Below are 15,943 nucleotides of genomic sequence, written 5' to 3'. Positions count from 1 at the left end.
GGGCTAATTATTTAAGTATACCTTCACACCTGCTTGTTTTCCCTCATCTCCAGCCCCCACTACTTTGATTGACATCTCTGGCTTCATAAGGCCAGACAAGAGAGGAGATAGATGGAAACCAAGCAGGTGGGTGGGAAGGTGTATTTAAATGATTGGCCCCGGCATGAAGCACCAAGCGCTTGTACTTGGTTTGAACGATCATTCTGTGCTGACTGAGTCCCTTTAATGGCACATGACTGATATATCAGTTATGGGGCAAGTTGAAGTCTGGGTTGCCAACCATCCAGAAATTCTAATACAATCTGTTATTATAGGGCACTTTTTTGCCCTGTCGTTAATTTTTTTTTCTTATGGTGTCAATGATTTTTTTTTGAAGCTGAAGAAACTTAGATTATTTTTACTGGAATTCTCATAATTTTACAGGTTACAGTGATTGCATATAATGTCTTCATATCAGAATTATGGAAGGTAGACATGCATAACGGATAATCATAATGATTTATTATTGTTTTCCAATGTGTCCGTAAAATATATTGTAGGTCCATAATTTTCTGACAATTTGTCCAGAAAAAATAAAAAAAAGTGAAGTTGACAACCTTGGTTTAAGTGCGTGAAGTAGGCCCAGGAGCCGAGATCGTTCCACACATGGCAGATGCTAGCTAAACTAAATAGACAGCAACTGTGCCTAACAACTGTGACTGGAGCGGTTAGCCAATTAGGCGCCACTGCTATAATCTAGAATGATACGTGTAGTGGTACCCTCGCAGCTGAGGGCATGCTGAAGGCCCCCCATCACTGCCATCTTAGTAATCCTATGAAGAGAAGCCCCACACTGAGCTTTAATAGAGATTGGGATTTTCACTATATATTGCAATACTGTAGTTTATAGTACAAATGATCAGACAATCGCAGATTTAAGTCCCCTATGGGGACTGAAAAAATATAAGTAAAAGGGATAAAAAAAAAAAAAAAAAAAGTTTTGAAAAATATATTTTCATATTTTATTCATTTTTTTAAGCTAGAATCACCCCCTTTCTATGTTATTAAAATAAAGTAATTTAAAAAAATGAAGAAGTAAACATATTTGGTATCAAAATCCAGAAAGGTCAGATCTATCAAAATATAAAATTAAATCAAAATATACAGTAAACACTGTACAGAGGGAAAAAAAAAGTCGAAACAAGCAAGCAACACGTTATTGACCACAGGATGGTATTAATAAAAGCCAGTTCGCGACGCACAAGAAAAACCCAAAACCCTAACATATCGTCATCAAAGAAAAGATAAAAACGTCATATCCTCTGCTAGATTGTTATGCAGACTAGTTTTTATTTCACATCTACCCAGTAAAATGTTTTTCAGGAAAAAAAAATGCCCCAAATCTCAAAAGAAATGTGTTAGTCAGCTCTGAAAAAGGTTTTGAAAAATGAAGCTACACTTAGGGCTCTTTCACATCTCAGTATCTCCGGTACGAGTGGTGACAGCTTCCACACGTACCGGAGATACTGACACACGCAGACCCATTCGATTGAACAGGTCTCTCCTTACATGTGTGTATAGGGAGAGATTTGTCAGTCCAGGGGAGCTGGCGGGGAGAAGCGAGGCAGCTTTTAAAGCATGTTTGTCTCTGAAATGCAGCAGCGTTTCAGAGTAAAACATACCTGGCTGAAATACAGCAACGGTCTGATACATGTATCAATTATCAGGTTCCCTTTAAAGGGCAATAATCATTTTAATTTTTATGTCATAAATCAACAGTACACATTAAAATTAAGAAGAAAAACTTTGTAATATATTTTGACAAATAAAATATATTTCTTTCTCCTCCTGGACTGATCTTTGATGATGTAAGCTCTCCATTCAGTGGTAAAATGTGTCTTCAGTGAATACAGACTTTCCCATTACTGAGATAAGAGATGGCAGTTGTAGCCCATAACACTCTATGGAGAGGGGAAGTAGAGGGAGGAGCTGGCAGCAGATACAAACATGCAAGTTTCACCGAAACGACAGTTAAGGCAGAGACACACTGCTGTATAACTCGTGCGATGATCGCATTGCACTGAAGGGACTGGCCGGTACCTCTCCTGACCTGAGCATGACAGCGTGATTTATATCTATGCAGCTGTCAAGCTCAGGTCAGGAAAGGTGCCAGCCAGTACAAAGGATACCATGCGATCCTCGCACGAGAAATCACCTGATCTATCAATATAAAAAAAGAATTAATCCAATCGGTAAACTGCGTAACAAGAAAAAAATTCTAAACGCCAGAATTACGTTTTTTTGGTCATCGCAACAGTGCAATAACGGGAGATCAAAACATTGGATCTACCCCAAAATGGTTTCAATAAAATCATCAGGTCGGCACGCAAAAAATAGGTCCTCACCCAGCCCCAGATCCCGAAAAATAAAAGCGCTATGGGTTTTGAAAAATGGCGCCTTTTTTTTTTTTTTTTTTTTTTTTTTAGCAAACTTTGAATTTTGTTTTTCACCACATAAATAAAGAACCTATACACAGGCTCGGTCTGGCCTGGCGGGGCGCCGGGAAATTTCCCGGTGGGCCCCGGGCCCCTTGCAGAGAGAACAGGAGAATTGAAAAAAAAAAGTGGTCGTGGGCCCTTTAAGGGCGCGCGCACGCACTTTCACCGACGCGATGCCCAGGACAGTAGCGGGAGGGGCCTGGGAGCAGGAGAGCAGGGGCTGCACTGCAGCGTCACACTCAGCAGACAGGGAAGCAAGTCTGCTAAAAGTGACGTCACAGCGCGCCCTGCACTGCAGTCTCCCACATTAGGAGCCTGTCTGTACACTGTATGGGCTGGAGACAAGCCAAGGTACTGTAATATTTGTGTGTTTGTATGGATTTTTATGTATATGCTGCCTGCATGTGTGTGTGTACAGTGTGTGTATATGCCTGTGTGTGTGTGTATATGCCTCTGTGTATATTCCTGTGTGTACAGTGTGTGTATATTCCTGTGTGTACAGTGTATGTATATGCCTGTGTGTACAGTGTATATATGCCTGTGTGTGTATATGCCTGTGTGTACAGTGTGTGTATATTCCTGTGTGTGTGTACAGTGTGTGTATATGCCTGTGTGTACAGTGTGTGTATATGCCTGTGTGTACAGTGTATATATGCCTGTGTGTACAGTGTATATATGCCTGTGTGTGTATATGCCTGTGTGTACAGTGTGTGTATATTCCTGTGTGTGTGTACAGTGTGTGTATATGCCTGTGTGTACAGTGTGTGTATATATGCCTGTGTGTACAGTGTGTGTATATTCCTGAGTGTACAGTGTGTGTATATGCCTGAGTGTACAGTGTGTGTATATGCCTGTGTGTACAGTGTGTGTATATGCCTGTGTGTACAGTGTGTGTATATGCCTGTGTGTACAGTGTGTGTATATGCCTGTGTGTACAGTGTGTGTATATGCCTGTGTGTACAGTGTGTGCATATGCCTGTGTGTACAGTGTGTGCATATGCCTGTGTGTGTACAGTGTGTGCATATGCCTGTGTGTGTACAGTGTGTATATATTCCTGTGTGTACAGTGTGTGTATATGCCTGCGTGTACAGTGTGTGTATATTCCTGCGTGTACAGTGTGTGTATATGCCTGTGTGTACAGTGTGTGTATATGCCTGTGTGTACAGTGTGTGTATATTCCTGTGTGTGTGTACAGTGTGTGTATATGCCTGTGTGTGTACAGTGTGTGTATATGCCTGTGTGTACAGTGTGTGTATATATGCCTGTGTGTACAGTGTGTGTATATTCCTGAGTGTACAGTGTGTGTATATGCCTGTGTGTACAGTGTGTGTATATTCCTGTGTGTGTGTACAGTGTGTGTATATTCCTGTGTGTACAGTGTGTGTATATTCCTGTGTGTACAGTGTGTGTATATGCCTGTGTGTACAGTGTGTGTATATGCCTGTGTGTGTACAGTGTGTGCATATGCCTGTGTGTGTACAGTGTGTATATATTCCTGTGTGTACAGTGTGTATATATTCCTGTGTGTACAGTGTGTATATGCCTGTGTGTACAGTGTGTATATGCCTGTGTGTACAGTGTGTGTATATTCCTGCGTGTACAGTGTGTGTATATTCCTGCGTGTACAGTGTGTGTATATGCCTGTGTGTACAGTGTGTGTATATTCCTGTGTGTGTACAGTGTGTGTATATGCCTGTGTGTGTACAGTGTGTGTATATGCCTGTGTGTGTACAGTGTGTGTATATGCCTGTGTGTGTACAGTGTGTGCATATATGCCTGTGTGTACAGTGTGCATATATGCCTGTGTGTACAGTGTGCATATATGCCTGTGTGTACAGTGTGCATATATGCCTGTGTGTACAGTGTGTGTATATGCCTGAGTGTACAGTGTGTGTATATGCCTGAGTGTACAGTGTGTATATGCCTGTGCGTACAGTGTGTGTATATTCCTGTGTGTGTGTACAGTGTGTGTATATTCCTGTGTGTGTGTACAGTGTGTGTATATTCCTGTGTGTGTGTACAGTGTGTGTATATTCCTGTGTGTGTGTACAGTGTGTGTATATGCCTGTGTGTACAGTGTGTGTATATGCCTGTGTGTGTACAGTGTGTGTATATGCCTGTGTGTACAGTGTGTGTATATGCCTGTGTGTACAGTGTGTGTATATGCCTGTGTACAGTGTGTGTATATGCCTGTGTGTATATGCCTATGTGTGTACAGTGTGTGTATATGCCTGTGTGTACAGTGTGTGTACATGCCTGTGTGTACAGTGTGTGTATATGCCTGTGTGTATAGTGTGTGTGTATATGCCTGTGTGTATATGCCTGTGTGTACAGTGTGTGTATATGCCTGTGTGTACAGTGTGTGTATATGCCTGTGTGTACAGTGTGTGTATATGCCTGTGTGTACAGTGTGTGTATACAGTGTGTGTACAGTGTGTGTATATTCTTGTGTGTGTACAGTGTATATATGCCTGTGTGTACAGTGTGTGTGTATATGCCTGTGAGTAGTGTGTGTATATTCCTGTGTGTGTGTACAGTGTGTGTACAGTGTGTGTATATGCGTGTGTGTACAGTGTGTGTATATGCGTGTGTGTATATGCCTGTGTGTACAGTGTGTGTATATGCCTGTGTGTGTACAGTGTGTGTACATGACTGTGTGCGTGTACAGTGTGTGTATATGCCTGTGTGTACAGTGTGTGTATATGCCTGTGTGTGTACAGTGTGTGTATATGCCTGTGTGTGTACAGTGTGTATATGCCTGTGTGTGTATATATGGCTGTGTGTGTACAGTGTGTGTATATGCGTGTGTGTATATGCCTGTGTGTACAGTGTGTGTGTATATGCCTATGTGTACAGTGTGTGTATATGCCTGTGTGTGTGTACAGTGTGTGTATATGCCTGTGTGTGTGTACAGTGTGTGTATATGCCTGTGTGTGTACAGTGTGTGTATATGCCTGTGTGTACAGTGTGTATATGCCTGTGTGTGTACAGTGTATATATGCCTGTGTGTACAGTGTGTGTGTATATGCCTGTGAGTAGTGTGTGTATATTCCTGTGTGTGTACAGTGTGTGTATATGCCTGTGTGTACAGTGTGTGTATATGCGTGTGTGTACAGTGTGTGTATATGCGTGTGTGTATATGCCTGTGTGTACAGTGTGTGTATATGCCTATGTGTACAGTGTGTGTATATGCCTGTGTGTGTACAGTGTGTGTACATGACTGTGTGTGTGTACAGTGTGTATATGCCTGTGTGTGTACAGTGTGTGTATATGCCTGTGTGTGTACAGTGTGTGTATATGCCTGTGTGTGTACAGTGTGTGTATATGCCTGTGTGTGTACAGTGTGTATATGCCTGTGTGTGTATATATGGCTGTGTGTGTACAGTGTGTGTATATGCGTGTGTGTATATGCCTGTGTGTACAGTGTGTGTGTATATGCCTATGTGTACAGTGTGTGTATATGCCTGTGTGTGTGTACAGTGTGTGTATATGCCTGTGTGTGTGTACAGTGTGTGTATATGCCTGTGTGTGTACAGTGTGTGTATATGCCTGTGTGTGTATATACCTGTGTGTACAGTGTGTATATGCCTGTGTGTGTACAGTGTGTATATGCCTGTGTGTGTGTATATGCCTGTGTGTACAGTGTGTATATGCCTGTGTGTGTGTATATATGGCTGTGTGTGTACAGTGTGTGTGTGTATGCCTGTGTGTGTACAGTGTGTGTGTGTATGCCTGTGTGTGTGTACAGTGTGTGTGTGTACAGTGTGTGTATGTGTACAGTGTGTGTGTGTATGCCTGTGTGTGTACAGTGTGTGTGTGTATATGCCTGTGTGTTTGTGTGTATATGCCTGTGTGTGTACAGTGTGTGTATATATGCCTGTGTGTACAGTGTGTGTATATGCCTGTGTGTACAGTGTGTATATGCCTGTGTGTACAGTGTGTATATGCCTGTGTGTGTACAGTGTGTATGTGTATGCCTGTGTGTGTACAGTGTGTGTGTGTACAGTGTTTGTGTGTATGCCTGTGTGTGTACAGTGTGTGTGTGTATATGCCTGTGTGTGTGTGTATATGCCTGTGTGTTTGTGTGTATATGCCTGTGTGTGTACATTGTGTATGCCTGGGTGTTTAGGTGTCTTCACATGTGTGTGTGCTTCCCTGCGTGTCTGCATTTTTGTGTGTGATTGTCTGAGTGTGTCTGTGCATTTCTGTGTGTGCTTGCCTGTGTGTGTACGTGTCCCCATTTCTGTGAGTATCTGTATCTGCGTGTATATTAGGGCTCTTTCACATGTCCTGATATTTTCGGGACTGGAGATATCCGTGTCCACCTGTGTGTCATCCAAGTGACACATACTGGCGCTTGGGAAACAGTATACAGTTAGCGCTGTTCCCAAGAGCCGGGTGCTGAGCGCTGCCCTCATCATAGATCCCTGCAGGCGCTGTGATCAGCAGCAGCGGGGTCAATGATGAGAGTAGTAGTCTACTCCCACCGTGTCCAACTGTAAAAATAATAATAAAATAAAAAAATCCTTATACTCACCTCTCCTAAGTGTCCCCCGCTGTAATCCGTGCGAGCGCTCACGCCGAGGAGAATGGACTTCTGCAGCGAGCTTGCTCCAGAGCTGCGCTTAGTGAATGACAGGACACCGCTTGTTGAGCGCAGCTCCGGAGCCCACTCGCTGCAGGAGACATTCTCCTCGGCGTGAGAGCTCGTACGGATTACAGTGGGTGACACTTAGTAGAGGTTAGTATAAGGTTTTTTTTATTTTATTCTTTTTACAGTTGGACACAGCTTGTATAGACTATTACTCTCATCATTGACCCTGCTGGTGCTGATTGCAGCACCTTCAGGGATCTATGATGAGGGCAGTTCTCAGCGCTCTTCCCAAGCAACGGGTGCTAACTGTCATCAGTGTGCGGGACTTTTTGCGGTCTGGACAGCAGGTAAAAAACAGACATGTCAGTGTGTTTTGCCCACGGACACCACATGGTCTGTGGAAAGTGGAAACACACTGACATGTGCACATACGCATTCATGTGAATGGGTCTACGTGTGTCAGTGTCTCTGGTACGTGTGGAAACGGTCACCGCATGTACTGACGTGTGAAAGAGCCCTTAGTATGTGTCCGTGTGCGCTTGTTTTCATGTGTGTAAGCGTGCTTCTGCATGTCTGTGTGCTCTTCCGAAGATTTATTATATTTGGAGAGATATGGGAGAGAAATTTTAGGAGACAGAATGGGGAGATGTGTGAAGAAACAGTATGGTGAACTAGGGGAGGGGTGGGAATGGGTGCGGGAACAGAATGGGGAAGGGATGTATAAGACAGTATGGAGAGTGGGGGAATAGTGTGAGGAGACAGTATGGGGGGAGAAAAGTGTGAGGTGACACAGCACAGAGACTAGGTAGTGTGGGGGGAACAGTGTGAGGGCACAGAAAGGAGGGAACAGTATGCTGAGGAGGGGGGAGTGTGATGAAGGGGCACAGTATAGAGACTGGGCAGTATAGGGGGGACACAGTGTGAGAAGACAGTGTGAAGAGGGGGCCCAGTATGGTAAGGAGAGCAGGTAGCATAAGAGGGGTAGAGTGTATGTCATGTTTTGTGCAGGGAGCATTGTAAGAGTTAGGTTTATTCAGGGGCTCAGTGTAGATATTGTTATTCAGGAGCATTATAATGACACTGTATCTTTAAGGGCATCGTGTCGGGATGTGCTGCAGAAGACCGGAGAAGATGGAAGTCTGCAGAGACGAGCTGTGGATGAGAAAAGTCATCATGGAGACTGCACAAGAGGAAGAAAAGAAAGAGAACAACTCTAATCAGAGAAGACGTCTCAGGTAAGATACCTGGATGTAAATGTTCATTTGTGATCCTGCCTGTGTCTCATCAGTACTGTGGTTCCTGTATGGTCCGCAGTCTGATGAGGACTGATAACTCCCAGTATCTCTATTGTTAGATACATACTGGGAGTTGTAGGTTTATGTGATACAAAGATATATGGGGCTGACCTGACATTACAAATGATGGTGGTTCAGATGATGTATTCATGTACTGATGAGTTTGTGCGCGTCTGCGTGTTTGTGATCTTCTGCGAGTTTGTATGTATCTACGTATCTGGAATAATATGTATTTTTGTAAGACGCGTGTATGTAATAACATTCATATGCTTGAGGCACCTTTACTAAATCTATTAGGACTCGCTCACATGTGTTAGGGAATTCCATTTGTCTTTCCACATTTAGGAACAGACAAGTGAAATTTGCTAACCTTGTCATAACCATAGGGTTGTACTTGTATGGAGCAGTTTCAGGAGCTGAGCCTGCTCCATACTGGGCAGATGTCGGCTGTGTTGGATAGCCAGCGTCTGCCTGTAACAGCAGTGATCAGAGCTCGCCTTGATTGCTGCTGTTTTGAGTATTTAAGTGCCCTTGTCAATCACTGACAGCGGCATTTAGATAGCACGATGGCCGGTGCATGCAGTCACCTGCTCCCTTCAGCCCCCTGTGACGCAGTTGCAGATTGCTGATGAGTTGCCAGTAGTGCTGAGTGAGCGTGGTCGGATAAGGTGTTATCCCAGCATGCTCGGGTGTTATCCAGGTATCTTGTAGTGCTCTGCTAATATGCTCAAGTCCCTGCGGTAACATGTTTTGCGGCGGTAGACAGAAGCAACACATGCAGGGATTACCTAACAAACAGGCAATTCCTGCATGTGTTGCGTCTGCCTACCACCGCAAAACATGTTACCCTGGGGACTCGAGCATATTAGCAGAGCACTACAAGATACCTGGATAACACCTGAGCATGCTGGAATCACACCTTATCCGACCACGCTCGCTCAGCACTAGTTGCCAGGTGCTGCTGCCATGTTAGTCATTCAATGAAGCTCAGCCTGAGGTTGGGCTCCATGGAAGATGTCACAATCAAGGTGCCGGACGTTATTGCAGCACGCTCACTTTGTAGTTCACGTTGACTGTAATGTCTCCCTCCTTGCACCGACCCAATAACAGGAAGCGAGTGGCGGCAGGAAGAATAAAGCGTAATTTTCTCCGTGTAGCCTACGCTTTTCCATTAAGCCGTCTAACCAGGCTTTAAACCTTATTTACCTGCAGATAAATAGCGTTTTTCAAGGTGACAAGTTACCATTAAAGGGACTCTGGCAGGATGGAATGACTGTTCGAACAAAGTCCTGCCTCTCAGTGCTTCACAGCTGGTGGGCTGTAGTGTGGGCCCCTAGAGTCAGTTCCCCTGGTGGGCCCTAGGCACCCCAGTCCGACCCTGCCTATACATGTTTGATATCTATGAACGCGTAATGACCTGGAGAATAAGAATGGCAGGTCAGTTTTAGCTTTCAGTGAACATGGTAAAAACAAAAAAACAACTGTGGTATTGCGTTTTTTCTTGCAATTTCACCGCACTTGGAATTTGTTTCCCGTTTTCCCGTACACGATATGGTAAAACCAGTAATGTCGTTCAAAAGTACAACTTGTCCCGCAAAAAATAAGCCCTCACATGGCCATATTGACCAAAAAAATAAAAACGCTATGGCTCTGGGAACAAGGGGAGCAAAAAACGAAAACGCAAAAATGGAAAATCCCAGGGTCCTAAAGGGGTTAAAAAAATAGTAATAAAAAATTGACTTCCTTCGAGACAATTCTGGCAAACATCCCTTTTCCAGAATCCCAGATGTCAGTTTTAGAATATAGCAAGTACTAAATAAATGTACATCAGGACTACCGTACTTCTTTATTTGTAAAGTCAAAGATAATTTGGCACATAATAACTTGCAATCTCTATAATGTGTCATATTTTGTGAAATCCATGAATCGTATTTTTCTATTAGCCATCATTGTGGTCTACACAAATAAGACAATTATAAAATATAGCACGAAGCCATCTGCTCCTATTTTAGCGCAGATGACAAAAATATAGGCAAATGTATAATGAGTCAACTAAGGAAAGAAAGCAATTTCTAGAAATCATTGGTTGTCTTTTTGACAAATACCATGCTTACATTAATGTTAATCATATAAAATTAACTTCATGCCATTCATTTGTGCCCACTAAACCCCCCATCTAGGAAATTGTATTTGTAGTTACTTCACTTTTAGTTTTCTGACTTATTTCTCATGGGGTTGCTGTATTTTTTTTTTTTTTTTTTTGAACACCCCAAACATTTTTGAAAACTTATAAACTATCTATAGACAGTCATCTCTTCCCTCAGCTACCAGGGGATTGCAAGCTACAGATAGAGCATGGAGAGGGGAAAACGAGTGAGAATGCAGGATATAAGTCACATAATGACCAGAATGTGTGTTATTCCTCATATACACAAGCAGGACACCTTATTCTGAATATATACTTCAAAGCACAGTTACCCTTTGAAGGGTATTCCCAAAATATAAAGTTATCCACCATCGTTAGGATAGGGAAAACGTACTAATCGCTGTGGGTCTGACCAATGCGACCTCAAACAATCCCAAGAATGGGGCTCTGGGCCCTGCAAACACAATAATATATATACTACATATATAATGAGCCAAACGCCCAAAAGTAATGTGGATAAAATCGTTACTAATTATGAATAACATAAAAAAATACTTTAATTAGAATACATAGCACAAGCAGGAATAACGGCCATACTGCTAAAACAGATAACATAAGCCCATATCCTCCTATGTAAGACTATATTAATATATGATTTACTACTATTATACAGACCTGTTTACTATTGTATCTATGGTCCAATCTGTGATATGACTTCTGCATTAAAGTCCATTTACACTGCACGATCATCATGAACAAGCAATCGATGGAATGTTTCATGACAATTGTGCAATCTAAACAGGGTGCTAATCACCCGACAAACAAGCAAAACAATTGTTCATTGAGTAAAATGCTGAACAAATGATCATCGCTCTGAGCAGTAGTGTGAACAGGACCTGTGCTGCCGAGAACAATGGCAGCTATGTGCTCTGAACGATTTATTAGAGATAGTTCAGCACTCGTCTGAAGCTGGGTCAGCCTGTTTGCTATTAAACAACTACCGATCAGCAAACAAGGAGCTGTTCAGCCGTTCTTTGGTGCCTCCCATGGCCTTTTTGCTATATGGCCGATAAGATCTGAAGCTTCACTAGTAGCAGAGACCATAATACATTCCTTTTTATTACTGTGGGTTATGTATAAAAACCATGCAGAAACTAACTATTGCTATAGGAGCCAGAATTTTATAATATTACTTAATGTCTATGTGAAGGATTTGGAATTTTATAGCAGAAAAGCTAAACTCTCACCACTATAAATTTAGATTATGAAAGCAGCACAGAGTTTTCATCCTTCTTAGGTTAAAGTGGACATTTACTTTTAAGCAGTCACTTACGTGAAAAGGTCACTTTTATTAGGATTTTAAGTTCTACCATGTAATCCTCAGCTTAGATTAGAAAATGACACTTTCAACATGTATTGCCTTTGTCTGTAATCTTCCTCTAAAGAGCAAGTGACCGTTTTATAGGGATCTGTCAACACAAAGAGACTGTTCAAACCAAGCACAGGCGTTGGCTGTACCCATGACATGGCCAAACAGTTCACTGCATCTTTTTACCTACTTATTTTTCATCCATCTCTACCATTTTCTTGACTGACTGCTTTGGCTTTGCAGGAACCAAAGAAGGGTGTGGATAGAAACAAGTAGGTGGGAAGGTGCACTGGACTGTTTGGTCACGCCAAGGATGAACCAACAGCCTGTGCTTAGTTTGAACAGTCAACTTGTCCTCATGGACTTCCTTTAATTGACACATGGCAAATCTCAACATAGGTGAGACCAGATGTCAACATCTGCTTGTGAACCAACATTAAAACAAGGATTAAAGGGTCTGTCAGCACAGAATGACTGTCCAAACCAAGTACAGGCGCTTGGTGCACCCTTAGTGTGGCCAAACATTTAAGTGCATCTTCCCACCTACTTGTTTTCTTGATGTCTCGGCCTTTCACTGCTTTTATAAAGCCAGAATCGAAGAAGAGGAGGGCGTGGTGATAGAGAGAAAACAAGTAAGTGGACTTAAATGATTGGCCACACCAAGGGTGCACCAAGCGCCTGTACTTGGTTTGAACAGTCATTCTGTGCTGACAGAGACCCTTTAATGCTATTCTTCTAAGCAAACCTCCCCTCACCACATCCTTGATTTACCAACCCTACAGTATAGAAGGTTCACCACTTACAATGCTACTCTAACCAATAGCCGTGTGATACATCTTTGTGTACAATGTATTCGTTCACAGATTTAGGAATTACAATTACTGTTTCGTTTTTTAATTTGAGGTTTGGACGTCCCTGAACGACTTCTAAAAATACCTTATGTTGCAATATGAAAAAAATACTATGCAACTAGCTGCAACAACTCTGATTAAAGAAATCTTATTCAATACAGCAAATCAGGGTAATAGAGTGCTACACCATGAAAAGGAACAGCTGCGGCTGTCACATTCTATTTTAGTCTTTATTATGCATTGGCATCAATGCAGCTGTAAAACAGAATGAAAAAGCAGTGAATACAGTGCAAGATGAAAGCCATTAATGGACACGTACAATAATCTTGGTGTGCCCCACCTAGCCTGCAGCAGCCCAGGTGCACTTTAAAGGTCTGACTGTCTACTGATACAGCTCTTAAAGCCGCAGATCACATAAAATATGGGCTCTAGGGATGTGACAGCGAATACTTGAAAAGCCTGTTTTTTATTTGGCACACCCGAAAGTCACTAAAAAAAACCCTTCAGGTCATAGAATGTCTGTAATAAACCCAAGAAGCACATAAAAGTACAAGATCACCAACTAAATGATACAGTTCAGTGAGCAATAATATGTTGGTCATATTACACCTAAGACAAAGCAGGTTTCAGAATAGCGCAGCCTCTAAAAGAAGGCTAAATCGAAGTACCTGGCAATTTATTCTTCCCTGTCATCAATAATGGGGTCAAAAGATTATGGACATTAAAAAAAATGAAAAAAAAAAAAACTGCACCCAAGGCCATACCCTATCCTCACATCACTGGCGCAGAGAACTTCCAGAAACATATCTGTGAATGGTATCAGCATCTTGTCTTGGGTGTAGCATTATTTTAGCCATATTTCCCAGACACCGCTCTTTATTTGGAGAAGGCGCATTTGCCACACCTTCATCAGCCACAACAAATATAGTTTAGCCTCTAGGTGTAAAATGTCACTAGCAAATTCTGTACATCATGCAAATGAGCACACCTTAAATAATTTCATTCTCCCCCCAGCTTGGTATATTGGCTGTCACGCTCCAAAACAATGTAAAGATCTGTAATGTAAAGATCTGCCTAAGGCAAGCATATGAAGGATGACATATTGCTGTGCAGCTCCATTTCTCACAACTCAGACCGGAATCTGATTATACACTGTGAACCATCACATAAATACAAACTATTTAACAGCCCGCCAAGAAATAAAAATGCTGGCAACCTGGAATACCTGAAGGGGTTTTCCCATGTGATAAATTGATGGGATATCACTATGGGACCTTATTCCTCCGATGAATGGACCCACCACCGATGCCACGCTGCATCCCCTTCACTGTACAGCATCTGCCGGTCATCCAGCTGTGCAGGGAACTCTAGCAGCCCCATTTAGGTGAATGGAGCCAGCTGCCTGCATAGATGGGAGGTCAGGTGGGCTACCATGCCAGGAGTAACTAGAAGAGGATGCAGCATCGCACCACTCACTTTTATTTTCACCGTAGGATAGGAGATAAAAGTCATCACTCTCAGCGATCACTATAATGGGGGTCTCTGGTTATGGATGATCAAATATGCAACCTAATAAAATGTCATTGAAAAGTTGTACCGAGTCAAAACATCAAATTAAAAAAAATACTAATCATCTGAAGAGGTTGCCTAGTTTAGTAAACCCTATCGAAGCATTTTGACTTAACAGAAGTGAATCCCTCATGCCGATCCCCATCAATTAGACAGAGCAGAACACAGCTTCAAATGCATCTCTCTGTGGAGGACCAGGCTTTATGGACTATTGGCTTTATAGACATCCTTTTGATTTCATACAACACTTTCTAATGTTTCATTTTTCCTTCAGTACCACTGAACACCAATATATGTGAAATCAGAAACAAGACTGAAGAAATTTTCCTGCATATGTATATGGGGCGCAAAGCAAATAAAAATCTGGGTTCAGCAGAAACCTAATGCAAACCATACATGAAGAAAGCACATTCAAGAAGATAGAACATATAAATGAGCGTAGTAACGATAACTCATAACTAACTAGTGGGATAGACAAAGGGTTAATACCTAGAGTAAAAAGTGAAACTAGTTACATAGTATAATTCCCATAAAGCATGTTTCGCCCTGCTTGGTCAGGGGACGCAGGGACACACAAATGGAGGAAATTATACAATAAAAATCGTTTCACTACTTATTATATTTGTTAATCTAAGTAGAGCTCGTTAGTAACATAAGACTTTGTAGCATATAGATTTACTTTTTCCCCATGTTGTTTTTTTCTTACAGTATTTAATAGTATAGGGACTTGGCTCCACAATGTGAAGGCCAGAAAAGTCAGCAAAATGCTGAATTCATAATAATAAAAAGAAGATAAACTTACTTCAGAGGCTCAGGGGAGAGCTTAGTTCCAGAAAAGTTGATGTGCAATAAAGCAAGAGAGCTGCTAAAAAACTGTTTAAAAGAAGGTGGCACTTCTTTTCCTTTCCTGTAGATTACAAAGAGGAACATTTTGTTTAATCTGACAATAATTCATAGAAACATGAGGCAAGTATGCCTTAAAATACATAACTAATCCCGATTAGGTTAAAGATTTAAAAAAAAAAAGTCAACAATTCAGCCATGTGTAAAAAAAAAAAAAAAGACCGCTGAAGGCCAAAGACTGGCTGTAATTTCCATAAGGATGTGAATGATGGAACAGGTACTTTAAAAGTATGTCATAATGGCCATAAGTTACAGAAATTTTGATTCCTAGGTCAACAAAGAGTACATCCTATGAGGGGACACTGACATACCTAGAAACTTGATACTAAAATTTGATAGCATTGCTTCTTTAACAAATAAAAACATGAATTAAAGAAAATGGTAGAACACTTCTAGCTCCAAATCTGTAAACTAAAAGGATACCCCAAGGTAAGTAAGAAGTGGGGAGAATACCTGTGGGGAAAGAATGTCCTAGAAAGGTTGAGTGTAGTAAGGTGCATTAAGCAACCACGCAGTAGAGCGCCACAGACCTAGAGCAAGAACAACGGTACGGTCATTACAGCATAGTTCACACCATATCATAGTACACAATTTATTACATGCAAGCTGTGACGGCATAAACCTTGTCAAAAGAGCAGCATGATGTAGGGGCAGAAAGCTGGAAATCATTGGTGGGGAGGAGTTATACAAAATATATATATGGGAGAACTACCGTATATTCCGGCGTATAAGACGACT

The 15,943-nt window shown here is 41.9% G+C and overlaps 1 protein-coding gene across 3 annotated transcripts in view; it reads right to left on the bottom strand.

Annotated features, from left to right (window-relative positions):
- CARMIL1 (capping protein regulator and myosin 1 linker 1) overlaps window positions 1-15,943 on the bottom strand; it is a 344,138-nt gene that overhangs the window by 181,305 nt on the left and 146,890 nt on the right. For all 3 annotated transcript variants that reach the window (XM_073678871.1, XM_073678872.1, XM_073678873.1), the window contains exons 15-16: window positions 15,659-15,735; window positions 15,105-15,209 (exon numbers count right to left, since the gene is read on the bottom strand). In XM_073678871.1, the coding sequence (XP_073534972.1) occupies window positions 15,105-15,209; window positions 15,659-15,735 (182 nt within the window). The remainder of the gene's footprint in view (window positions 1-15,104; window positions 15,210-15,658; window positions 15,736-15,943) is intronic.

Source organism: Phyllobates terribilis, unplaced genomic scaffold (assembly GCF_046119375.1).
Source record: "Phyllobates terribilis strain yellow unplaced genomic scaffold, ASM4611937v1 Scaffold_4__5_contigs__length_816908805, whole genome shotgun sequence".
Lineage (NCBI taxonomy): Eukaryota > Metazoa > Chordata > Amphibia > Anura > Dendrobatidae > Phyllobates > Phyllobates terribilis.
Note: the sequence above shows the minus strand (reverse complement) of the source record. Positions and strands in the feature narration are given on the sequence as shown.